This window comes from Hyperolius riggenbachi, chromosome 1 (assembly GCF_040937935.1).
Source record: "Hyperolius riggenbachi isolate aHypRig1 chromosome 1, aHypRig1.pri, whole genome shotgun sequence".
Lineage (NCBI taxonomy): Eukaryota > Metazoa > Chordata > Amphibia > Anura > Hyperoliidae > Hyperolius > Hyperolius riggenbachi.
Window position 1 is genome coordinate 663,669,759 of NC_090646.1, and position 26,774 is coordinate 663,696,532.

At 47.0% G+C, this 26,774-nt stretch overlaps 1 protein-coding gene across 1 annotated transcript in view; it reads right to left on the bottom strand.

Annotated features, from left to right (window-relative positions):
- The window catches only part of LOC137544096 (ribonuclease inhibitor-like), a 145,108-nt gene that overhangs the window by 68,395 nt on the left and 49,939 nt on the right, over nucleotides 1-26,774 (bottom strand). The window contains exon 4 of the mRNA XM_068265163.1: nucleotides 14,422-14,586. Within this exon, the coding sequence (XP_068121264.1) occupies nucleotides 14,422-14,586 (165 nt within the window). The remainder of the gene's footprint in view (nucleotides 1-14,421; nucleotides 14,587-26,774) is intronic.

Below are 26,774 nucleotides of genomic sequence, written 5' to 3' on the forward strand. Positions count from 1 at the left end.
TGTCAGACCTTGGGACTGCCACCAATGGAAGGCTCGCGAGTCCTGGCCAGGGAGGAAATCCGGGTTTTTAAGGAGCTCCAGCCGTGGAGACGGTTGGGATTGTAATTTCAGTTTAAAGCGGCATCTGCGCCAGATGTATGGGCTGTTAAAGGGGAGTTTTTGGCTACAGCAGTTGGGATAGGTGTTTTAGCCCATAGGGCTCCTTTCCATGAGATTGGGGATAGGAGGGCGTTCTCTAGGGAGACCCAGATGGGGGTATGGGGGCCAGCATAGATTAGTGGCAGTGAGGCTAGTTGAGAGGCGTTAAAGTATCCTTTTAAGTGAGGGACTGAAAGACCCCCATCCTTCCTGTGCCAGTGCATAATTTTTCTCGAGATACGGGGGCGTTTGTCTCGCCAGATGAATTTAAATAGAGCTGTCTGTAGTTTCTGTAGGTCTGAAGTTAGTACTTGAATAGGCAGTACCCTGAAAAAGTATGTGAGTTTTGGTAGCCACGTCATTTTTATAGCCGTGACTCTTCCAAGCCAGGAAAGATGGGGGAAGTTCCATAATGACAAGAGGGTCAGTAGTTCTTGCACCAGGGGTCTGTAGTTCCATTTATACGCTTGAGAAACATCATTGCATAATTTAACACCTAGGTATTGGATATAATGGGGCTGATATTGAAAGCGAAACACTGAGGCCATCATTCTACCCATATCTTTTGAATAGTTACAGAACATAATTTCAGACTTGTCTACGTTAAGGTGCAGGCCTGAAATCAGACCAAAGGAGCGGAAGGTCTTCAGGAGATTGGGGATCGAAACCACAGGATTGGTAAGAGTAAGAAGGACATCGTCCGCAAATAAGCTTAGCTTTGCTGTGTGAGGGGGAATAGTGTACCCCGAGATGTCAGGGTGTGATCTGATGTGTTCTGCGATTGGCTCCATAACCAGAGCGAAAATGGCAGGGGACAGGGGGCAACCCTGCCTCGTGCCTCGGAAGATATTAATAGGTTGGTAAGAAGTGCCAGGTAGTTTCAATGTAGCTTGAGGAAGGGAGTATAGTAGTGTAAGCCACTGCATAAAGTTTCCTTGAATTCCCAATCTCCTGAAGACCCCAAACATATACGGCCATGTCACGGTATCAAAGGCCTTCTCAAGGACTAAGGCCAATAGGACCAGTGGCGTTTTGGTTCTCTGAGCATGTGCGATGATGTTAAAGTTCCTCCTTAAGTTATCAGAAGCCTGCCTATGCGGGATAAAACCCACCTGGTCCCTGGAGACTAAACAAGGTAAAAGTTTGTTGAGACGAGCTGCAAGTATGGAAGTTAGAATTTTATAATCTTAATTTAGGAGGGAGATGGGGCGATAGTGTTTTGGGTTGAGAGGGTCCTTGTGAGGTTTAGGGATGATAGTGATAGTGGATGCCAGAAATTCAGGGGGGATATGGCTCAGTTTTCGTAGTGAGTTTAGAGTTTTAGTTAGTGGGGTGATGAGGTGTGGGAGACACTTTTTGTAGTACAATGCTGAGAGACCATCCGGGCCTGGAGCTTTATGTAGTTTTAGTTTTTGGATTGTTTTAGTTATTTCTAGCTCAGAGAAGGGGTCATTTATGGAAACTAGAGTTTCAGGAGCAACCACAGGAAGGTGTACTTGGTCTAGGAACTCATTAATTTTGGTAGGGTTTTGCTGTGAGGGACAATTATAGAGTTGGGAATAATATGAGTGAAAAATTTCATGGATTTTGGCCGGATCAGCTGTGACATTGCCCTCAGGGGTACGTATTTTATAAATATGGTTAATTTTTTCTTGTTGGCAAAGTTTGTTTGCTAGAAGGGTATCTGCTTTGTTAGCGTAGCGGTAAAATTTAGCTTTGGTCCATCTCATAGCCTTTTCAACCGTTCTAGATAATACTAGGTCCAGTTCTAATTGTGTGTCTTTTATTAGCTTATATAAAAATCTAGAAGGATCTGTTTGATTAAGCAAGGTCAGTCTTCTAAGTTTATATGAGAGGCGTAAAAAATTATCAGAGCGTTGTTTTTTAAGGCGAGAAGATATCTTGATTAGTCTGCCTCTTATGAAGGCTTTGTGATCTAGCCAGTTATTCATGGGGGAGCTGTCTTCAGGAACATTTTGATCGAAATATTGGGAAAGGGCTTCAAGTGTTTCACTGCGTGTGGTAGGGTCTATAAGAAGTGATTCGTTTAGTCTCCAGGGAGTTCTACGAGTGGCCGGAATTCGAGTGTCCATACATATTAGAACAGCGTCGTGATTGGACAACGGGGTAGGAATATGTCGTACATAGAGAAGCTGAGGGACCATAGAGGTTAGGAGTAGCATGTGATCCAGCTTGGCATATGTGTTATGTGCTACTGAGTGATGGGTGTACCCACGTTTATTGCAATGATATTCCCTCCAGGCATCAACCAAAAAGTTATCCTCTAGGAGAGTTTGAAGAGTAGCCCGTTGATGCTTGGTTAGTTTGTCGGGGGATGGTGTAGATTTTTCTAGGGCCTCATTCAGTGTGAAGTTGAAGTCGCCACACCAGTATAACATTGTGTTAGGTGCATGGGATACGAGTGGGGCAACCTCTAGGATTGTAGGAAATGCCTGTTCTGGGGGTGCATAGCAATTAATGATTTGAATATTTTGGGAATACAATGTCCCAGAAAGAATAAGGTATCTACCCGCCGGATCACACACCACTCCACCCACATCAATTGGCAATGAGTTTTTAAGCAGGATTGCTACTCCACGATGTTTCTTACCAGAGTTAGCCATATAAAACTTTCTGTAGCTACTGTGCAGGTAGTTAGGATGAGATGTCTTTGAAAAGTGTGTTTCCTGCAAACATATTATATCAGAGGTAAGGCGTTGAATGTCAGCAAATAATTTTCTACGTTTTTGTGGAGAGTTAAGACCCCTAGCGTTCAAGGAAAGCAACTTAAATTAAATAGACATAGATTAACCTAGACTTATGCTTGCATAACATCCTGGGTATACAACCCCAACTTCTCCTGGATAAATCCCCAAAACAGAAATAAAATTTAAACAGAAAACAATAACAAACAGCAGCAACAGTCAGTAAGGTGGTTAAGCCACCTATATTACTCGGATACCGAGGGATGGGGGGGGACCCATACTATTGGGTACGACCTCATTCCTCAATAGCGGGGTACAACATAGGATCCCTGACCGGGAAGGGCATATGGCATACATTATAATCTGTAAGGTAAAAGTGGGGGGTAATCTGCTAACCATAATATGTGTTAATTAAATAAGGCACATTATGAAAGATTGAAGCTGCTCCTGCAAGCACTGTTGGTGTCACATGGTGCCATAAAGGCCTGCCGCTTGAGGTAGAGGATGCGGTTGGTTCATGCAGTTTATTACCAAAGTTGATCCTAATAGAGGATATAAGAGGAAAGACTCAAAAGTCCAAGATTTTAATGGCAGCTTCCCATGAGGGGAAATAGGCTAAGGCAGTTCGAGCAGGAGAGATGGTAGCCAGGTAGTCATTAAAGTGCGTCAGGGCAGGAGCTCCAGGCAAAAGTTCAGGCGGTTCATTGGAGCCAAAATGGTGTCTATAGCGCCAGCTTTGAGTTCGTTTAAACAGTGGAGTAAGGGCCAAAAACGAAGTAGGAAAACTCCAAATGATTGTGGAGAGGAGGGTATTGGGATCTTATCAATACTGTTTGATATACTTAGCTGCCTGAAGGTGTTGGAGAGGCGTTCTGGTCCCGCTGTCTTCTCGTTCCAGTCCTCCATATCCTTTCAGGCCTCTGGGAAGGAGGAAGAGGGGCTAGAGCCGGTAGGGCAGGTGCGGAGGTGGGAAGCTGTTCCAGGCGTATGTCGGCCTCCTCCAAGATCTTTTTGCCCTCAGCGGCAGTTCTGATGACATGCAAAACTTCTCCTATTTGGAAAGAAAGTTGGCAGGGAAACCCCCAGCGATAGCGTATCTTCTCCCTAATCAAGGTGAGGGTAACCTGTCTCATCGAGCGTCTTTTCTGAAGGGTCAGTGGGGAGAGATCGGAGTACAGTTGAACCAATTGCGGGACCCCGGGCAGTGTGGAGAGGCTGCGAGCTGCCGCCATGAGCTGGTCCTTCACTTCGCCATAGTGGAGTTTAAGTACGACATCACGGGGAAGGTTGGAGTTTCGCGGTCGGCCCAGTGCTCTATGTATTCTGTCCATGCGGAACATGGAGCGGATCTAGCTGAGGGAGCAAGTCCGCAAAAAGGTTAGTAGCTACTTCCCTGATCTCCGTAATCGTTTCGGGAAGGCCCCGGATGCGCAGGTTGGAGCGGCGGGCTCTATTCTCGAAATCTTCGAGCTTGTTTTCCAGTTGGTTTATCCTTTCCTCCTGGGAGTCCAGCCTTTGCTTGTCTTCAGCTAGTGCATCCGCTATTTCATCATGGCGGGTTTCAAGGTCGTTAACCCTTTCGCCAATGTCCCCGATTTGGGCGGTAATGTCGCGGACTGCCGAGGCCAGCTCTTGCTTGAAGAAAGCTTTCAGTTCCCGGTACTGGTATGGCTGCGGGCTTAGGTGGGCTGGAGTTAGTGGAGGTTCCGAGAGAGAACTTCCAGGGGAGGAAGGAGCCGAGCCTTGTGTCGCAGCCTCCGCCATCTTGGAATCCAACTTCTCCCGCTGACGTTTCAATAGAGCTTTTATCGTGCCCGGGCGGCTTCAGGTGAGTTCTTGGCCCCCTTTCGCTTGCCTCCCATGCTTAGTGAGGTGCCGGTGTGCAGAAGAGTGGGCTAGCTGTCCCCAAAATGCTTAAAAAGAGCCCATAAATCTCGGTCAGGCACGGAGCCAGCAGAGTTCACATCCGTCCTAGCTGGCGCCGCGCATGCGCCCAGCAATTCATCTTTTAAGACCTTCCAAACATGGTGCCGGCAGCATTATCCAGTGACTGTGCGTCTTAAACATGCTGGAATACTGCAAAACCACAAGTGCCCATAAAATTGCAGAACAAAATAAGGGGAAAAAACCCTCTATACAATCGCATGGTGATTATAATGATGTTTGGAGATTAACAAGCCAGTACGTCCATTATTTATATATGTAGGGATGAGGCCGGGCTCACACTGGACATAATGACCTACTGACAATGCACAGCAAGGGACACCTGATTAGGTGATTTGGGAGGGGCTGGGGGTGGAGTTTTTATATTCTTATCATGTGTGATTTCCATAAAAAGCACTAGTGAGAACAGATGTTGGCCATCTCTGTAGACTGTCGTTGTGTGTGTCGGCATATATAGTACAGTTCCTTCTCAAAAAATTGGCATATTGTGATAAAGTTCATTATTGTCTGTAATGTACTGATAAACATTAAACTTTCATATATTTTAGATTAATTACACACAACTGAAGTAGTTCAAGCCTTTTATTGTTTTAATATTGATGATTTTGGCATACAGCTCATGAAAACCCAAAATTCCTATCTCAAAAAGTTAGCATATCATGAAAAGGTTCTCTAAACGAGCTATTAACCTAATCATCTGAATCAACTAATTAACTCTAAACACATGCAAAAGATTCCTGAGGCTTTTAAAAACTCCCAGCCTGGTTCATTACTCAAAACTGCAATCATGGGTAAGACTGCCGACCTGACAGAAGGCCATCATTGACACCCTCAAGCAAGAGGGTAAGACACAGAAAGAAATTTTTGAACGAATGGGCTGTTCCCAGAGTGCTGTATCAAGGAACCTCAGTGGGAAGTCTGTGGGAAGGAAAAAGTGTGGCAGAAAATGCTGCACAATGAGAAGAGGTGACCAGACCCTGAGGAAGATTGTGGAGAAGGACTGATTCCAGACCATGGGGGACCTGCGGAAGCAGTGGACTGAGTCTGGAGTAGAAACATCCAAAGCCACCATGTACAGGCGTGTGCAGGAAATAAGCTACAGGTGCCGCATTCCCTAGGTCAAGCCACTTTTGAACCAGAAACAGAGGCAGAAGCGCCTGACCTGGGCTACAGAGAAGCAGCACTGGACTGTTGCTCAGTGGTCCAAAGTACTTTTTTCGGATGAAAGCAACTTTTGCATGTCATTCGGAAATCAAGGTGCCAGAGTCTGGAGAAAGACTGGGAAGAGGGAAATGCCAAAATGCCTGAAGTCCAGTGTCAAGTACCCACAGTCAGTGATGGTCTGGGGTGCCATGTCAGCTGCTGGTGTTGGTCCACTGTGTTTAATCAAGGGCAGGGTCAATGCAGCTAGCTATCAGGAGATTTTGGAGCACTTCATGCTTCCATCTGCTGAAAAGCTTTATGGAGATGAAGATTTCATTTTTCAGCACGACCTGGCACTTGCTCACAGTGCCAAAACCACTGGTAAATGGTCTACTGACCATGGTATTACTGTGCTCAATTGGCCTGCCAACTCTCCTGACCTGAACCCCATAGAGAATCTGTGGGATATTGTGAAGAGAAAGCTGAGAGACGGAAGACCCAACACTCTGGATGAGCTTAAGGCCGCTATCGAAGCATCCTGGGCCTCCATAACACCTGGGCAGTGCCACAGACTGATTGCCTCCATGCCACGCCGCATTGAAGCAGTCATTTCTGCAAAAGGATTTCCGACCAAGTATTGAGTGCATAACTGAACATAATTATTTGAAGGTTGACTTTTTTGTTTTAAGAACACTTTTATTGGTCGGATGAAATATGCAATTTTTTTGAGATAGGAATTTTGGGTTTTCATGAGCTGTATGCCAAAATCATCAATATTAAAACAATAAAAGGCTTGAACTACTTAAGTTGTGTGTAATGAATCTAAAATAAATGAAAGTTAATGTTTCTCAGTACATTACAAAAAATAATGAACTTTATCACAATATGCTCATTTTTTGAGAAGGACCTGTATATGGGGGGGGTGTCCAGAAATGTTGTGAAAAACAATGGATACGGTGACTAGGGACATGTCTAAATGGATCTTAGAGACAACACAGAATCTGCAGACGTCACCATTTAATCACTTGTCTACAGCCTGGAAATGCCTTTATTTGTCACATATACACAGAGCCAGGTGAACTGGGGGCTGCAGTATGGATGTACCCCCAAACCAGCCACAATCCCCCCATAATCCCTCCCCAGTCACTGCAATGGGTGTCACATATACACAGAGCCAGGTGTACTGGGGGCTGCAGTATAGATGTACCCCCAAACCAGCCCTTATCCCCCCATAATCCCTCCCCAGTCACTGCAATGGGTGTCACATATACACAGAGCCAGGTGTACTGGGGGCTGCAGTATGGATGTACCCCCAAACCAGCCACAATCCCCCCATAATCCCTCCCCAGTCACTGCAATGGGTGTCACATATACACAGAGCCAGGTGTACTCGGGGCTGCAGTATAGATGTACCCCCAAACCAGCCCCTATCCCCCTATAATCCCTCCCCAGTCACTGCAATGGGTGTCACATATACACAGAGCCAGGTGTACTGGGGGCTGCAGTATGGATGTACCCTCAAACCAGACACAATCCCCCATAATCCCTCCCAGTCACTGCAATGAGTGTCACATATACACAGAGCCAGGTGTACTGGGGGCTGCAGTATGGATGTACCCCCAAACCAGCCACAATCCCCCCATAATCCCTCCCCGGTCACTGCAATGGATGTCACATATACACAGAGCCAGGTATACTGGGGGCTGCAGTATAGATGTACCCCCAAACCTGCCACAATCCCCCCATAATCCCTCCCCCAGTCACTGCAATGGATGTCACATATACACAGAGCCAGGTGTACTGGGGGCTGCAGTATGGATGTACCCCCAAACCAGCCACAATCCCCCCATAATCCCTCCTCCAGTCACTGCGATGGATGTCACATATACACAGAGCCATGTGTACCGGGGGCTGCAGTATGGATGTACCCCCAAACCAGCCACAATCCCCCCATAATCCCTCCCCCAGTCACTGCAATGGATGTTACATATACACAGAGCCAGGTGTACTGGGGCTGCAGTATGGATGTACCCCCAAACCAGCCACTATCCCCCCATAATCCCTCCCCCAGTCACTGCAATGGGTGTCACATATACACAGAGCCAGGTGTACTGGGGGCTGCAGTATTTATGTACCCCAAACCAGCCACAATTCCCCCCATAATCCCTCCCCAGTCACTGCAATGGGTGTTAAATATACACAGGGCCAGGTGTACTGGGGGCTGCAGTATGGATGTACCCCCAAACCAGCCACAATCCACCATAATCCCTCCCCAGTCACTGCAATGGGTGTCACATATACACAGAGCCAGGTGTACTGGGGGCTGCAGTATGGATGTACCCCCAAACCAGCCACAATCCCCGCAATAATCCCTCCCCAGTCACTGCAATGGGTGTCACATATACACAGAGCCAGGTGTACTGGGGGCTGCAGTATGGATGTACCCCCAAACCAGCCACAATCCCCCATAATCCCTCCCCGGTCACTGCAATGGATGTCACATATACACAGAGCCAGGTATACTGGGGGCTGCAGTATAGATGTACCCCCAAACCTGCCACAATCCCCCCATAATCCCTCCCCAGTCACTGCAATGGATGTCACATATACACAGAGCCAGGTGTACTGGGGGCTGCAGTATGGATGTACCCCCAAACCAGCCACAATCCCCCCATAACCCTTCCCCCAGTGACTGCTATGGATGTCACATATACACAGAGCCAGGTGTACTGGGGGCTGCAGTATGGATGTACCCCCAAACCAGCCACAATCCCCCCATAACCCTTCCCCCAGTGACTGCTATGGATGTCACATATACACAGAGCCAGGTATACTGGGGGCTGCAGTATAGATGTACCCCCAAACCTGCCACAATCCCCCCATAATCCCTCCCCAGTCACTGCAATGGATGTCACATATACACAGAGCCAGGTGTACTGGGGGCTGCAGTATGGATGTACCCCCAAACCAGCCACAATCCCGCATAATCCCTCCCCCAGTCACTGCAATGGGTGTCACATATACACAGAGCCAGGTGTACTGGGGGCTGCAGTATGGATGTACCCCCAAACCAGCCACAATCCCCCCATAATCCCTCCTCCAGTCACTGCGATGGATGTCACATATACACAGAGCCAGGTATACTGGGGGCTGCAGTATGGATGTATCCCCAAACCAGCCAATATCTCCCCATAACCCCTCCCCCAGTCACTGCTATGGATGTTACATATACACAGAGCCAGGTGTACTGTGGGCTGCAGTATGGATGTACCCCCAAACCAGCCACAATCCCCCATAATCCCTCCCCAGTCACTGCAATGGATGTCACATATACACAGAGCCAGGTATACTGGGGGCTGCAGTATGGATGTATCCCCAAACCAGCCAATATCTCCCCATAACCCCTCCCCCAGTCACTGCAATGGATGCTACATATACACAGAACCAGGTGTACTGGGGGCTGCAGTATGGATATACCCCCAAACCAGCCACAATCCCCCATAATCCCTCCCCCAGTCACTGCAATGGGTGTCACATATACACAGAGCCAGGTGTACTGGGGGCTGCAGTATGGATGTACCCCCAAACCAGCCACAACCCCCCATAATTCCTCCCCTAGTCACTGCAATGGGTGTCACATATAAACAGAGCCAGATGTACTGGGGGCTGCAGTATGGATTTACCCCCAAACCAGTGTCGAGATGTCCATATGGCGGAATATCGTTTTTCCGATAAATTGAACTGTACATGATTAGATAAAAATAAACATAATAATTTCCTTCCCCTAAGGTACAGCAGACAAAGACTTTTTAATATATGGGGATTATAGGTTAATATAGGTGCATTGATTATATAGAAATGTATAGCCTATTTTAATGCAGCGATGCTGAATTGTCCAGTCTGTGTGTCTCAAGGAAGATCAGATGTTAGTTAGCAAGTGGTTAGCCATTCAAGAGTGTCTTTGAATAGAAAGGAGACCACAATCTGACTAAAGGCCCATACACACGTCGGATTTTAGCGAACGACCCGTCGTTTGAACGTTCCGTCGTTCGGACGTTTCCGCGTGAAATCCGACGTGTGTACAGACTATCGTTCGGGTGATAAGACTGGTTACCAACGATCCGCCGGGCGGATCGCTGGTAACCAGTCTTATCACCCGAACGATAGTCTGTACACACGTCGGATTTCACGCGGAAACGTCCGAACGACGGAACGTTCAAACGACGGGTCGTTCGCTACAATCCGACGTGTGTATGGGCCTTTATAGTTAATACAGTTACCTTGCTTGGCCAAACAATTGCCAAACAAGAGAAGTTGAGTAACAATGGAAGAGACCTCTCAAGAGGCAAATATATTTGCTGAAAAGATGAACCTCTGAATACAATCTCTAAGGCTTGTAGATTTTAGAAATTAACCATTGTTTTAGACCAAAACACTTGGTAACATAGCAAACAAAGCAAACAAAGTGTGGACACATGCGTCCCTAATCTTTGGACAAAGTACAAGTTGGGAGAAACATATCTGAATGCATGAATGCTCTTATTTAAAATTGAATGATATATATATATATAAGCTTATGGCATTTATATGTATGCCTTATGCGTAGAAATGTATCACACAAAGAGTAATGCAGCTATTTTATGATCAAGTCTTATATAGTAGTTATAATCAATTATGTTTTATCAAGAGTTAATACAAATCAGAAATAATATGAAAATGTATACGTATTAATATAAAGATTCTTTGAATGAATATATCCAGAATGGTATGGAAATGTTATATTTACCCTTGTTGCATTGTAGACAATCATATTAATGGATAGAGATATAAAACTTTGCTAACATGCATAATTGTTTTATAAAAGGAAAGATCCATGGTGATTTTTTTAGTATGTCACTATGATTTTTGGATAAAATCCAATCTATCTTGAATATGGTAGAAAAGGTCACTGTATACTGAATAATAACCAGTGATCCGATCCAGATCAGCTATCCATAGAGGAATTATATCATTGATTTATTCACTGTAGGGATAAGTAATAAAACATAATCAAAATGTCTTTAGTTTTCCAAAATATCCCATTAAGAATGTGATTAGTTAGCCAACAGCACCTACAGAGGGTGAAATCCAGTATTACACTTGGGTTAAAAATTAGTTACAGGAAACTCCCACTGATCACTCCCACTGCCTTGTGATAGGCTGGAAGATTTGATCTCCTGGGCAGGACCATAGATAGTGATGAGAATAAGATGAGAGGGATCATCATGAGATCACCAGCTGAAGAGGGCTCACAGGGGAATCCATGCATTCTGAATGATCACGCCTAAAGGAATACGCCCCAGAGGCCATCTTGGTGACTATACTTGAATCCAGTTCTGTTTCTTTTTAGTTAGATGGCTTATTACAGCGCAGAATATCTGAACATATGATGTATTGATTGAAGTTCATTGTTTGATAGTAATAATTACCCGAAAGGGGTGAATTCTTCCAACGCTGCATATTGGAACAACTCACATAGTATTACCATATGTTCATTGATAACTGGCTGTTTAACTCAGTTCTGGAAGTAAGCGCTAGATAGTTAAAGCTACCTCCTCTAAGTATTTATGTTTTGGTATTTTGCCGCAGCATGTGCAGGCCACGCCTAGCAAGGTTTAGGATGACTCAATCGATATTTTATTTCAAATATATATATAGGTTGCCCGCTCGCTCTGTGAAGTAACACAGGCCAGCGGAGGTTAAAGTGTAGACAGAAGTAAAATACCTGTCATTTATAGTTGATTGCATATCAATTGTGGGACAACGCCCAGTCGTTATATCCACTGAGTCATCCTAAATTTGTCATAGTGAATGGTATAGCTGACATCAGCCATTCTATTTTGGATAGCGCACTTTTTGATTTTGATAGCGCGATTTTGATAGCGCCATTTTGATTTTGATAGTCGCCATTTTGTTTTTGATAGCAGCCATTTTGATTTTAATAACAGCCATTTTGTTTTTGATAGCAGCCATTTTGTTTTTGATAGCAACCATTTTGTTTTTTATCGATTCAGCCATCTTGTCTCCACAAATTCTGTGGTAACATGGCCGGTGGCCATATTTGATGAGTCATAGCTCTGCACTATATTGGAATTAACTGATAAATGGTTTAAGCCTTTCGTTATTGGTAAATGAGTATAATAACATTTTGATGTTTTACTAAAAATTGTATTATCCAGCTCATTGCTCATTATAAGAATAACCTTACGAGTTTTGTTTTAAATCAAAAGTGCAATTTTATATTGTTTTGATATTGTAATATTTATTTGATATTAAATTGATATTTTTACAAATTGGTCTACGTTTACATGTTTAAACCAGTACTTTGAAAAACCTCGAAAAACGAACTCACACAGTTAGGCGTATGTTTGTATTTTTAGCTCCTCCCATTTTTCCAGGAGCTTTACATTTTGATTTTATATTTATTTTTAACAATTTATACAACCATTGACAAAACGCCCGACACCAGCCACAATCTCCCCATAATCCCTCCCCCAGTCACTGCAATGGGTGTCACATATACACAGAGCCAGGTGTACAGGGGGCTGCAGTATGGATGTACCCCAAAGCAGCCACAATCTGCCATAATCCCTCCTCCAGTCACTGCAATGGGTGTCACATATACACAGAGCCAGGTGTACTGGGGGCTGCGGTATGGATGTACCCCCAAACCAGCCACAATCCCCCCATAATCCCTCCCCAGTCACTGCAATGGATGTCACATATACACAGAGCCAGGTGTACTGGGGGCTGCAATATGGATGTACCCCCAAACCAGCCACACTCCCCCATAATTCCTCCCCCAGTCACTGCAATGGGTGTCACATATACACAGAGCCAGGTGTACTGGGGGCTGCAGTATGGATGTACCCCCAAACCAGCCACACTCCCCCATAATCCCTCCCCCAGTCACTGCAATGGGTGTCACATATACACAGAGCCAGGTGTACTGGGGGCTGCAGTATGGATGTACCCCCAAACCAGCCACAATCCCCTGATAATCCCTCCCCAAGTCACTGCAATGGGTGTCACATATACACAGAGCCAGGTGTACTGGGGGCTGCAGTATGGATGTACCCCCAAACCAGCCACAATCCCCCATAATCCCGCCCCAGTCACTGCAATGGGTGTCACATATACACAGAGCCAGGTGTACCGGGGGCTGCAGAATGGATGTACCCCCAAACCAGCCACAATCTTCCATAATCCCTCCCCAGTCACTGCAATGGGTGTCACATATACACAGAGCCAAGTGTACTGGGGGCTGCAGTATGAATGTACCCCCAAACCAGCCACAACCCCCCATAATCCCTCCCCAGTCACTGCAATGGGTGTCACATATACACAGAGCCAGGTGTACTGGGGCTGCAGTATGGATGTACCCCCAAACCAGCCACAACCCCCCATAATCCCTCCCCAGTCACTGCAATGGGTGTCACATATACACAGAGCCAGGTGTACTGGGGGCTGCAGTATGGATGTACCCCCAAACCAGCCACAATCCCCCATAATCCCTCCCCAGTCACTGCAATGGGTGTCACATATACACAGAGCCAGGTGTACTGGGGGCTGCAGTATGGATGTACCCCCAAACCAGCCACAACCCCCCATAATCCCTCCCCAGTCACTGCAATGGGTGTCACATATACACAGAGCCAGGTGTACTGGGGGCTGCAGTATGGATGTACCCCCAAACCAGCCACAACCCCCCATAATCCCTCCCCAGTCACTGCAATGGGTGTCACATATACACAGAGCCAGGTGTACTGGGGGCTGCAGTATAGATGTACCCCCAAACCAGCCACAATCCACCTATAATCCCTCCCCAGTCACTGCAATGGATGTCACATATACACAGAGTCAGGTGTACTGGGGGCTGCAGTATAGATGTACCCCCAAACCAGCCACAATCCCCCCATAATCCCTCCCCCAGTCACTGCAATGGGTGTCACATATACACAGAGCCAGGTGTACTGGGGGCTGCAGTATGGATGTACCCCCAAACCAGCCACAATCCCCCATAATCCCTCCCCAGTCACTGCAATGAATGTCACATATACACAGAGCCAGGTGTACTGGGGGCTGCAGTATAGATGTACCCCCAAACCAGCCACAATCCCCCCATAATCCCTCCCCAGTCACTGCAATGGGTGTCACATATACACAGAGCCAGGTGTACTGGGGGCTGCAGTATAGATGTACCCCCAAACCAGCCACAATCCCCCCATAACCCCTCCCCCAGTCACTGCAATGGATGTCACATATACACAGAGCCAGGTGTACTGGGGCTGCAGTATGGATGTACCCCCAAACCAGCCACAACCCCCCATAATCCCTCCCCCAGTCACTGTAATGAGTGTCAGTATTGTGGAATGTGAGAATGGAAATTGATGATGAAATAAAGGGAAATAATTCTGCTGATCTCTGCTGCAATCAGGGCTGTTATACTCACAGTAATTCCTCTATCCGGCTTGTTGGCAGAGCCGCCATCAGGACACTGAATTCATCACCCCCCAGCCTATTAGCAGACAGGTGCAGCTTCCTCAGAGTCTGGTTATTCCTTATCCCGGATGCCAGGTGGGGGCAGCAACTGGAGGGCAGATTATTATTCTGCAAACTGCAGGAGAAGAGAAGAATGTTAAACATGAATTAAACATTTTTTCATTATATTTACAAGAACTTATAATTTTATCAATCCCTAAAATGAAAATGCTGTCATGCATATGTGCACAGCTAGAGGGCAGCAAAATGTTATTGTTCATAAGGAATACTGTTTGCTCTGTTACACAACCAGGGCTGGATTTACACCTCAGGAGCTTGTACGCACAGAGGTTCTGGCACCTTAAATTCTGTTTCTCAGTACAGGCCACACCCCCAATTCTCTGTAAAAAAAAATTCAGTTCAATCAGTTGAACCTCCAGGGTGCTTTATTAGAGAAGGCTAAACATCACTGGTGGGGTAAGGTTTATACCAATATCTAGGTGTACAGAGAGCTAAGAAGCATATTTGGCGCTTTTTTTTGCCATTTGTAATTTGAGTTCATCTTTAACCTCTTTCCGCCCGCGTCACGCCGATGGGCATGGCCGCGGCGGCAGCTCCAGGACTGCCTAACGCCGATTGGCGTAAAGTCCTGGGGCCAACTAATGCAGGGGATCACGCGCATGCTGCGCGCGCTTCTCCTGCTTGTGGGGCGGTGCTCCGCCCCGCCTTCAGTCTCCGAGCGGCTATTACCAATCGGGAGACCGTTAGACGGCGTGTTCGCCGTCTATTTCTATGTACAGCGCTGCGATCGGCAGCAGCGCTGCACTGGGGACAGCCGTGTCACACGGCTGTCCCCCTGGGGGACAAGAGAGCGATCGGCTCTCATAGGTAGAAGCCTATGACAGCCGATCGCCGCAATTGGCTAGCTGTGGGGAGGGAGGGAGGGAAGAAACTTAAAGAAACAGGTATTTTTATAAAAAAAAAAAAACTGACATAAATATTTATAAAAAAATAAATAAACACGGGCTGAGTGATCAGACCCCACCAACAGAGAGCTCTGTTGGTGGGGAAAAAAAGGGGGGGGGAATCACTTGTGTGCTGTATTGTGCGGCCCTGCAGCCTGGCCTTAAAGCTGCAGAGGCCAATTTTACTAAAAATGGCCTGGTCACTTGGGGAGTTTAGCCCTGCAGTCCTCAAGAGGTTAAAGAAAAACCTGAAGTGAGAAAGTACACATCAGGTTTGCTACTTACCTGTGTAGAGGTAAGGCTTTGAAACCTATAGCGTACCCATAGCTTTATAGGCCCAGCCATTCTAGCGATGTCCTCAGTTGAAGGTATTTGACATGGACGATTCTTTGGCACCCAAGGCCTTCCTCACAGCTACAGAAAGCCAACACAAGCCTACTGGACAAGCAAGGGCCAGACTCCTGCATGCCTAATACATATGGGTTAATTTTTGGCAGTTTTCAGGGAGCAAAAGAGCTATTCAACCTATTTGGGTTGAATAGCTTTAACCCCCTTGCCGGTCCAATTCCCGCAGCAAGGGGGCAGCGCAGCACTTTTTAAATTTTTTTCTTTTTAAATCATGTAGCGAGCCCAGGGCTCGCTACATGATAACCGCTGGGCAGCGGCATCCCCGCAGCCACTCCGATTGCCTGCGGCGATCAGAGTAAGCAGGTAATCCCGTTCAGAACGGAATTTCCTGCTGGGCATCCCCGGTCGCCATGGCGATGGGGCGGGATGACGTCACCAACGTCATGGACGTCAGAAGGAATCCCGATCCACCCCTCAGCGCTGCCTGGCACTGATTGGCCAGGCTGCGCAGGGGTATGGGGGGGGGGGGCGACTCGGCGTGGCAGGTAGCGGCGGCGATCGCGTACCACACGCAGCTAGAAAAGTGCTAGCTGCGTGTTTGAATTTTTTTTTTGTGAAAATCGGCCCAGCAGGACCTGAGAAATCCTCCTACGCAGGTTACCCCGAGCTGAGCTCGGGATAACCAGCAAGGAGGTTAATGGAGGACAGCACTGAAATGGCCGGAACTACGGGAGACTATGGGATCCAGAGCCTTCCCTCTAAACAGGTAAGAAGCAATACTGAAGTGACTTTTGGACACTTTAAGGACACTAACAATATAAACAGATCAGAACAACAGCAGAACAGCCTGCAGGCATAAGGCCTGAAACACACCAGGTGGGAAGGTGGGAAGAGGTTTTGAAACCTCTAAAAGCTCTTCCCAATGTAATGCTATGGGTTTTTTCACAAAACCTCATTGCTCCAGTGTGCACCGACACTTAGGATAACATTAGCAGCAGATTTAAAAACTCAAAACGCTCAGAAAAACTCCTCTGGTGTGTTTCAGGCCTAAGGGCTGGTGCACACCAAAACCCGCTAGCAGATCCGCAAAACGCTAGCAGATTTTTAAACGCTTTTTTTTATTTTTATGAGGCGTTTTGCTAGCGTTTTGCGGATTGCTGCTGCGGTTTTCAGTATAGTAGATTTCATATATTGTTACAGTAAAGCTGTTACTGAACAGCTTCTGTAACAAAAACGCCTGCAAAACCGCTCTGAAGTGCCGTTTTTCAGAGCGGTTTGCGTTTTTCCTATACTTAACATTGAGGCAGAAACGCATCCGCAATCCAAAAAATGCCTCACCCAGGCATTTTTCGTTTCTGCAAAACGCCTGCCGCTCTGGTGTGCACCACCCCATTGAGATACATTGACCAAGCAGATCCGCAGCCGCAAGCGGATCTGAAAACGCCCAAAAAGCCGCTCGGTGTGCACCAGCCCTATGAGAGCAGCAAATAGAGAGAAATGATTGACACAATTTCCAAACTACAGCAAACTTCCATAAAGGACCACTATCACAAAAAGATTGAATTTAGAAATCCACACAGTAGGTATAGAACAAGCACAGGGCAATCAGAGGCTTTGTTTTCAAGGTTTATTTTAATTCTAATACAAAATACATTTAAAGGAGTACATTTAGAGCAGTTTTTGTCTGATTTGGACCATACCCACCCATATATATCTCACAGTGTTTGATGTACAATGGCTGGGTGGGATGGCCCAGGTGATGCAAAATAAAATAGGACAGACCATACCCCTTTGAGATTAATACCCCGGTTCTGTAGAGTTGATTGTGACCTATAAGGTCAAGGGGTTGCTTTCTGGCTGTCCTAAGTGGCAACGGCTGTCTGGCGATGTTGCGGTGGGATGCCCTTTTGACACGGGTGGAGCAGGAGTGTTCACAGACCCAGGGAGTGAGGGATGCTCAACAGCTCATCAATGGTGGTTTTAGAAAATTGACCAGATTATATGAAAGGAAATCTAGGATTTGGTGGAATCTGAAGTACAATAAAACGTATCTTGATGACCAGTTTGCCCCCCTTTGGTTACGCTTTCAGGTCTTTCCTCATAGACGTAATCTGAGTGAGGATTTCAAAAAACGTTGGGAGAGAAATTTTGAATGTTGCGCTAAAATATGTCTCACTCTGATGAATGAGTTGGACACGGATGACCTGGCCGCCCTAGAGAAAGAAATAACAAAGGTATCTGAAACCCTTGAGCCGTTTAAAAGTGACTCACTATATAAAACTAGGAGTGAGGAGCTTGAGAAACACATCACCCAGTTCAACAAAAATTTAGTGATACAAAGGGATAAAAAAGTTTTAAGGGACAGGACAGCCTATAAAGTGGGCACCGCCTACAGGTGGAATAATCCATTTCCCAAATTTACCAAAGGTAAACCTAAACCAAAAGTCCCTAGTGGAAATAAACCCATACTATCAGAAACTGAAGAATCGGACTCATCAGTAGCCCCTAGCAGCTCTGTTTCAGATAGCTCCGTCTCTATAGGGGAGGGACTACGAAAACACGACACACGGTCAGGACGCGAACCCCCTAGAACAAGTAAACAGAGGGAGAAGGAGAGAAAACCTTAAAAACAGAATCCCTCATGCTCAGAAGATTCGGATGGGAGGGGGGTGGGGGGGACGTTGGCCGGGGGCCCTATGGAGGCGATGGGGGCCCGGCCTGTGGCCCCTCATCTTCCTCTTACTCGGGGTCGGATTTTTTGGTCGGTGCCCAGTCGGGGAAATAGTCGAGGCGAGCCCTTCCCCGGGACAATCTGTGTCGAGTGGGGACTTACGGGTCATCAATTTAACAGGCGAAACCATTCCTCAATCTTATCTTAAATTATTGTCTAAGGGTTTGGGCTTTTGCCCTACGTATAATGCAGATATTTTTGAAACTGTGGTAGACCTGCACCTTTTTGGTCGCAGAATCCTACTACAGTCGTTTTATGATAACTCTCAGAAACGGTCAATATTAACTCAAGATGATAAGCCTTGGTCGGAGGAGGATTTGGCAGCTCTGCAGCATCTGCAGGAGCTGGCGTCTGAGAGTTCGGTTCACCCTGATGACACGGAATCGGTTCCCTTTGGGTTGGGTCCTCGCTTCTTCCTTCCCCGGCTGGAGGATGTCGGACTAAGAAATAGATCACGGAAATTTCACCCGTTTAACTTAAGTCCAAATCTTAAAACATTTATTGATGTGGTAGAAAAAGATCTGGTGAAATTGAAGGGCGACAGGTCATCCGTTGATAACCTTGAATTAGAGGAACGTGAGACACTTAATGAATAGAGAATAGGAGGTGGATTGTGAAACCTTCAGATAAGGGGGGCAACGTTGTCATTCTGTCTGTGGATCTGTACAGAAATATGTGTCTGGACATCCTCAGCAGACGTGAGTGTTATGTGAGGGTCCCGGCGTCCAGGGTCACCATGTGTAAGTATAAACTTTTTTCAATCATTGACGAGGCAGTCATTAGGAATGTAATAGATGACAATACGGCGCAGTTTTTGAAGGTTGTGAGTCCCATATGTCCCACCTTTTATGCGCTACCAAAGGTGCATAAGAGATTGGATAAACCTCCTGGTCGTCCAATTGTCTCGGGACGGGGTTCATTGACTGAAAAGATCAGTGTTTATATAGATCGTTTTTTACAGCCGCATGTGCAGGCATTACCTTCATATATCCGGGACACATCTCATCTCCTGCGCGTTTTAGATGGATTGCAGCTGCCCATAGGGACGCTATTGGTGACCTTGGACGTGGAGGCCCTCTATTCAAGCATTCCGCATGAACTCGGAATACGGGCGGTGGGCGTATTTTTGAGTGAGCTGTGTATACAGTGCACTGCGCACAGTGAGTTCCTACTGACTCTGCTGGAGTTTTTGTTGACTAACAATATCTTTATTTTTGAGGGCTCCCACTACCTCCAGCTGCAGGGGGCAGCGATGGGGACGACCTGTGCCCCGTCGTATGCAAACCTGTACCTGGGGGAGTGGGAACGGTGGCTTTTTGCCAATGATGGTCTCTCGATGTACCTATGCCACATTCTGGCGTGGCACAGGTACATTGATGACATCATCATGTTTTGGACAGGGGGTGGTCCCCTATTGGAGAAGTTTGTAGGGACGTTGAATGAAAATTCCAGCAATCTGAGATTTACTATGGAGTTTAGCACCTCGGAGGTCCCCTTCCTTGATATCTCCATCCGGATAGATGGGGATGGCCAGTTGGCAACACGCCTGTACAGAAAAGAAACCGCAACTAACTCACTTCTTAGGGCGGACAGTTTTCACCCCTCGCACACTTTAAGGGGTATTCCTACTGGCCAATATTTGCGAATAAGACGCAACTGTTCTGAAGATGCGGCTTTTAGGGAAGAGGCCAACACCCTAAGGAGGAGATTCAGGAAAAGGGGATATCCGGAGGGCACCCTGAAGAAAGCTTTTAGAAGAGCGGATGCCAGTGCGCGGGCTTCTTTGCTCGCGACTGGCTCCCGTGTGAGGGACAGTGGTGGACAAACTGTGCGCTTCTGCACCAGATATTCAGCTCAACACTCCAAGATTGCCCACATAATTGAGAAACATTGGCACATTTTGACCAATGATTCCAGATTGAACAAAATCATTCCTGCCAAACCTTTATTTTCTTTTAGACGGGCTCCTTCTTTGAGAGATAGGGTGGTTGGTAGCCACTTTTCGGACCCTTCTATTGGATCTAAACATTGTAAAGTGACAGGCACTTACACCTGTGGTGGCTGCACCATGTGCAGGTATATACAGGTGGGAAAAAGTGTCAGGCTGCCGGATGGTAGAAACTGGGAATTGGCACATTATGTTAATTGCAATACCACTTTGGTAGTGTATCTTCTTCTGTGCCCTTGCGGTGCATTTTATATAGGTAAAACTAAACGTGAACTATGTTCACGGATTTCTGAACATGTGACCAATGTTAAAAGTAAAAGCCTGTCCAGTTTCACTCCGGTAGCCAGACACTTTAAAACTATGCATGCGGGTAGCCCTACCGCAATGCGGTTTGTAGGCCTTGATCGGATCCATGCCTCCATCAGAGGTGGGGACATGGATCGCCTATTACTGCAAAAGGAGTCACGCTGGATTTTCGAACTGGAGGCTACCAGACCCCCTGGTCTGAACGAGCATACTAGTTATGCTTCATTTTTACCACTCTGATGGGCTTGTGGGATCTATAGCTGATCTGGTATCTGTGGCATGCTTGGCCGACCCCGTGGATGGGGGGTTTTCCTACCGCACATCGCCAGACATCTAGATGTGTGATCGCTGTATAGGTATTTGCCATATTATGGGCTGATGTTTGCCCTTATGCCAGGAATGTTTAAATACGCGACTTATGTTAATATGAGCCGCCATTTATGTTGAGCTCCTGAGTATTTGAATCAATATAGATAGGACGCTTTCCATTGTCACTATGTAATGGGTTTAGTTACTATGTTATTGTAAAACCTGAGATTCAATGTTCTATATGCTGCATTTGGGAGGATCTGAGATTTGTTTACCTGATGCCGCCCCTGTGCTGTTTCCCTTCCTGGTCTGGCGTGGGCTGGTGTTGCGCTCGTCCTCGCCCGCCCCCTCCGGCGGCATGTCTGGGCGTGGGGGCGCGCCGTGTTGGTTGCTTAGCGACTTTCGCGTGGTGTCTGCCTGCCCCGCCCCGTCGCCCGGCGGGTGTTCGGGCGGGTGGGCGGCGCCGTGCTGACGCTTCGGGTAGATGATTGGTGCCTGCCCGTGGTGTCGGCCGGCTCCGCCCTCCCGCCCGGCATTGGCCACCGGTGGGGGTGGGCGTGGCTTGGCCTCTCTGCCCTTGCCAGGACCTCGGGGGGAATAAATAGGAGGCGACACAGGAAGTGTCATACCTCCAGAGGAAGCCGGAAGTCCGGCGAAACCGGTCGAGGACGCATGTGCTGCGTCCCGGCCTCCCCGCACCACGCACCTGTGATTTGCCTGGCCATCGGCCGTACACCTGGGCATCTAGTTCGCCCGGCAGCCTCATCGAGCATCCACTAGCCCCAGCCGAAGACCAGCCTGCAATGATTATCCAGCCACAGAGTATTGAGGCCATCCGGCGGGCAACTTCTGGTTGATCCCAGAGAGGAACTACAGTATATGTAAGAACAATCCATGTTGCTTAAGGCTTGCTTGCTCTCTTCTTTTTGTGCTGCTGCTGCTGCCAAACTGGTTCTACTGTGCTGGTGGCCTGCTTGCTGTATTGCTTGTGCTGCATTAACTTGATTGAACTGTGCTGAGGCAATGAGAATTACATGCATTACCCTATGAGAGAGAATCTGTACGCATGGATGTCTATCTCTGCTGCTTGAACCAGAGGCTTATGCTATTGTGGCTTACTACTCTTGTTGGATTTCCTTGCCTTACCTTTCTCTATTGGATAAGATTACCCTGGCCTATACACCTGCTGACTTAATGTCCCTATCTGTGGCTTATACACTAGGAATATATGAATCAACCTACCATCATTTGAAGATATTGCATCATTATTGAACTGGCCGCTTGTCCCATAATTGGAACTTTCATATATTTTCCGAGAGGATTTGGTCCCCCTTTTTTGGTATCACGATTTAATATTAATGTGAGGACCAGATGAGATTATCCAATAACCGGACATTAGGAGTCTGAGCCCAGACGGGTACACTGGTGTTTGAATTTTTGCAGTGAGGCAGGTGCACATGCTTCACTTCATCTTTTTGATTACAGGTCAAGCAGGGGCTAGCTATTGGATGAGGGTAATTGAAGGCTGTAGGGGAGGGGCTTGTCAGGTGGGGTGGGTGCTTCTTTGGGGAGGCTTGGGAGGCTCACATTTTTAAATTGTTTTGTCTTGATACAGTGATTAATAAAAGTTTTTGTAGATATTTTCTTAAAGATAGTCTGAGCAGTTTTTGTCTGATTTGGACCATACCCACCCATATATATCTCACAGTGTTTGATGTACATTTAAAGGGTACCTGAACAAAGACCATTTTTTAAAAGGAAAACCTATGAGGGGACCTCCCGTGCTATCCCTCTCCATATTTTGAGCAAATGGAATCCAGTCACTCAGCTTTATGCTTGTGCTTTGGTGCACCGGGCATACATGAGCTTATAAGTGACACATCTCCAGTGTACCAGAGTGCAAGCATCTGAACTGGGCATGCATGATATCTCTACCAGAAAGGTCCACAGAAAGCAAGCTTTCATATGCACGAATTTGCTTTCTGTGGGCCTGTGCAACTGTTCAGAGTCACTGCTGCCACCAATGAGAGAAAATCTGATGAAGTCCATATATCACTAATTATGTGTCTTTATTTATTTATTTTTTAGCTTCAGTTCAGGGTTGTTTTAACCACGCGTACAGATTTCTCCGTCCCTTTTTCCATCCTTTCACCACCAGGGACGGAGAAAACCATACTTTCCGCGCTCCCGCCGCTGCCCGCGCTCCCGCTAGCTCTAGCGCGCACTCCTGCTCGTAAACACGCCGCCCGCCCGGAGATCAATGAACGGGAAAATCCATTCCCGTTCGTTGATCTAAGCCCCGCAATGATCTGCTGCTTTTCCGATAAGCAGCGCGATCATTGTGAAGAAAAAAAAAAACTTTCCCAGCCTCCTAGTACTTCCTGCAAGCGTCCGGAAGGACGCTTGCAGGTCGCATTAAACAAAAAGTTACTGTTGCCATCTTGTGGCCAAATAGTAAAACTACACCCTAAAGCATTTTTCACATACAAATACATTAGTTTTACACAAAAAATTAACTCCTTACCTCCCACACTCCCCTTTTTTTGTAATTAAAAAAAAAAATTACAGTAAAAAAACAAACAAAACATAAATAGTTACCTTAGGGACTGAACTTATTAAATATTTATGTCAAGAGGGTATAACACTATTACTTTATAAACTATGGGCTTGTAATTAGGGATGGACGCAAAACTGAAAAAAATGCACCTTTATTTCCAAATAAAATATTGGCGCCAAACATTGTGATAGGGACATAATTTAAACTGTTTTATAACCGGGACAAATGGGCAAATTTCATGGGTTTTAATTACAGTAGCATGCATTATTTAAAAACTATAAAGGCCGAAAACTGAAAAATAATAAATTTTTTCCCATATTTTTTCCTATTTCCCATTAAAACACATTTAGAATAAAATAATTCTTGGCATAATGTCCCACCTAAAGAAAGCCTAATTGGTGGCGAAAAAAAACAAGATATAGTTCATTTCATTGTGATAAGCAATGATAAAGTTATAGACGAATGAATGGAAGGAGCGCTGAAAGGTAAAAATTGCTCTGGTGGTCAAGGGGTAAAACCCCTCAGTTGGGAAGTGGTGAATAATGCTGCATGAAATCTGACGCTGACAGAACTGTGGAATGGTTCATCAGGATTAGGTGAGGCTTAGTGTAACACGCCTGTAATGCACATGGTATGGTCAGTTTATTTTTTTTTTCTCAACTAAAGGTCCGTACACACGCCGGACTGCAGGCAACAACGGGTCCGTCGTCACCTCCCGCTGGGCGGGCGTTCCAGCGACAGTCCGGCGTGTGTACAGTCTGTCGGCAGACGGATACGGCTGTTTCTGAGCGATCCGCCTGGCGGATCGCTCAGAAACAGCCGTATCAGTCTGCCGACAGACTGTACACACGCCGGACTGTCTGCTGAAAACACGCCCAGCAGGAGGTGACGACGGACCCGTCGTTTCCTGCAGTCCGGCGTGTGTACGGACCTTAAATTGGCAAATGCCTGAGTGAATCTGCCTTGTTCAGAAACAACTGTTTACTCAGCAACATCTTGCAGCTTGCAATGTCTCTGAAGAATGGTGGCAACAAAGTTTTTTCCATGTAGGTGCCAGTCACATGCCTTTGTTGCTGTCTGTTAAAGGAGGGTCAGGGCCCACAAGATATCAACACAAGCACAATGCAGATTCACTCACAGTTTGGTTGGTGGAAATGTGCTGCCTTGAAGTGTTACAGTTAGCTTCACTTACACCTGTTCTGATAAAACATTTCAAAGTCCCTCACTGTCAGTTTTCATGTAGCAGCTCATACTCTTACCTTACCCCCCAGAGTCCCAGGTGCTGCCACCATCATCAGGCAGCTCTGCATCCCTCTACAGTGTCTTCTCTTGTGTCACCTCAGTCGTCCACTGCAGTTATGCAGTGCATCCTTGCAGAACTCTGCTTCAACTCAGGGACGGATATGGGGGGGGGGGGGCAAGCGGGTATCTTGCCCCAGGCGCAGTTTGTTGAATTCTTAAAGAGGCGGCAAAATGAATGTCAGTTTAGGCGCCAAAACCTGACCTTTAGGCGCCAAAACCTGACCTTGCCCCAGGCGCAACTTTGTCTTGATCCGTCCCTGAATTCAACTCCCTTCCCACAGACACTGTAGCCACCCACACTGAACCTACAGACACAGAGTACACCCACCCACAGACACTGTAGCCACCCACACTGAGCCTACAGACACAGAGTACACCCACCCACAGACACTGTAGCCACCCACACTGAACCTACAGACACAGAGTACACCCACCCACAGACACTGTAGCCACCCACACTGAACCTACAGACACAGAGTACACCCACCCACAGACACTGTAGCCACTCACACTGAACCTACAGACACAGAGTACACCCACCCACAGACACTGTAGCCACCCACACAGAACCTACAGACACAGAGTACACCCACCCACAGACACTGTAGCCACCCACACTGAACCTACAGACACAGAGTACACCCACCCACAGACACTGTAGCCACCCACACTGAACCTACAGACACAGAGTACACCCACCCACAGACACTGTAGCCACCCACACAGAACCTACAGACACAGAGTACACCCACCCACAGACACTGTAGCCACCCACACTGAACCTACAGACACCCACACTGAACCTACAGACACAGAGTACACCCACAGACACTGTAGCCACCCACACTGAACCTACAGACACAGAGTACACCCACCCACAGACACTGTAGCCACCCACACTGAACCTACAGACACAGAGTACACCCACAGACACTGTAGCCACCCACACTGAACCTACAGACACAGAGTACACCCACCCAGAGACACTGTAGCCACCTACACTGAACCTACAGACACAGAGTACACCCACCCACAGACACTGTAGCCACCTACACTGAACCTACAGACACAGAGTACACCCACCCACAGACACTGTAGCCACCCACACTGAACCTACAGACACAGAGTACACCCACAGACACTGTAGCCACCCACACAGAACCTACAGACACAGAGTACACCCACCCACAGACACTGTAGCCACCCACACTGAACCTACAGACACAGAGTACACCCACAGACACTGTAGCCACCCACACTGAACCTACAGACACAGAGTACACCCACCCAGAGACACTGTAGCCACCCACACTGAACCTACAGACACAGAGTACACCCACAGACACTGTAGCCACCCACACTGAACCTACAGACACAGAGTACACCCACCCAGAGACACTGTAGCCACCCACACTGAACCTACAGACACAGAGTACACCCAGAGACACTGTAGCCACCTACACTGAACCTACAGACACAGAGTACACCCCCACACAGACACTGTAGCCACTCACTCTGAACACACAGACACATGGTACACCCACCCACAGACACTGTAGCCACCCACACTGTATACACACACTTTTATCCTATGTGGCTATGGTTGCTGCCACATGCCTACTCTCTAGTGGAGAGCATGTCACAATTGAGGCGGAAGGGAGGGGCTGCTGCTGGGTACTGCTTACCCTCTCCTTCCAGCACAGTAATCAAGTGCTCTGTCGGAGATAACATATGCTACAGCAGGAAAGGGAGCACCACGCATGGCTAATGAGCTACTTCTGCAAGTGTGAGCCAGGGTTCAGAGCAGAAAGTCTGGCTGCAGACTTGCAGCGCATACCTAAAATCAAATCTTCTGCAC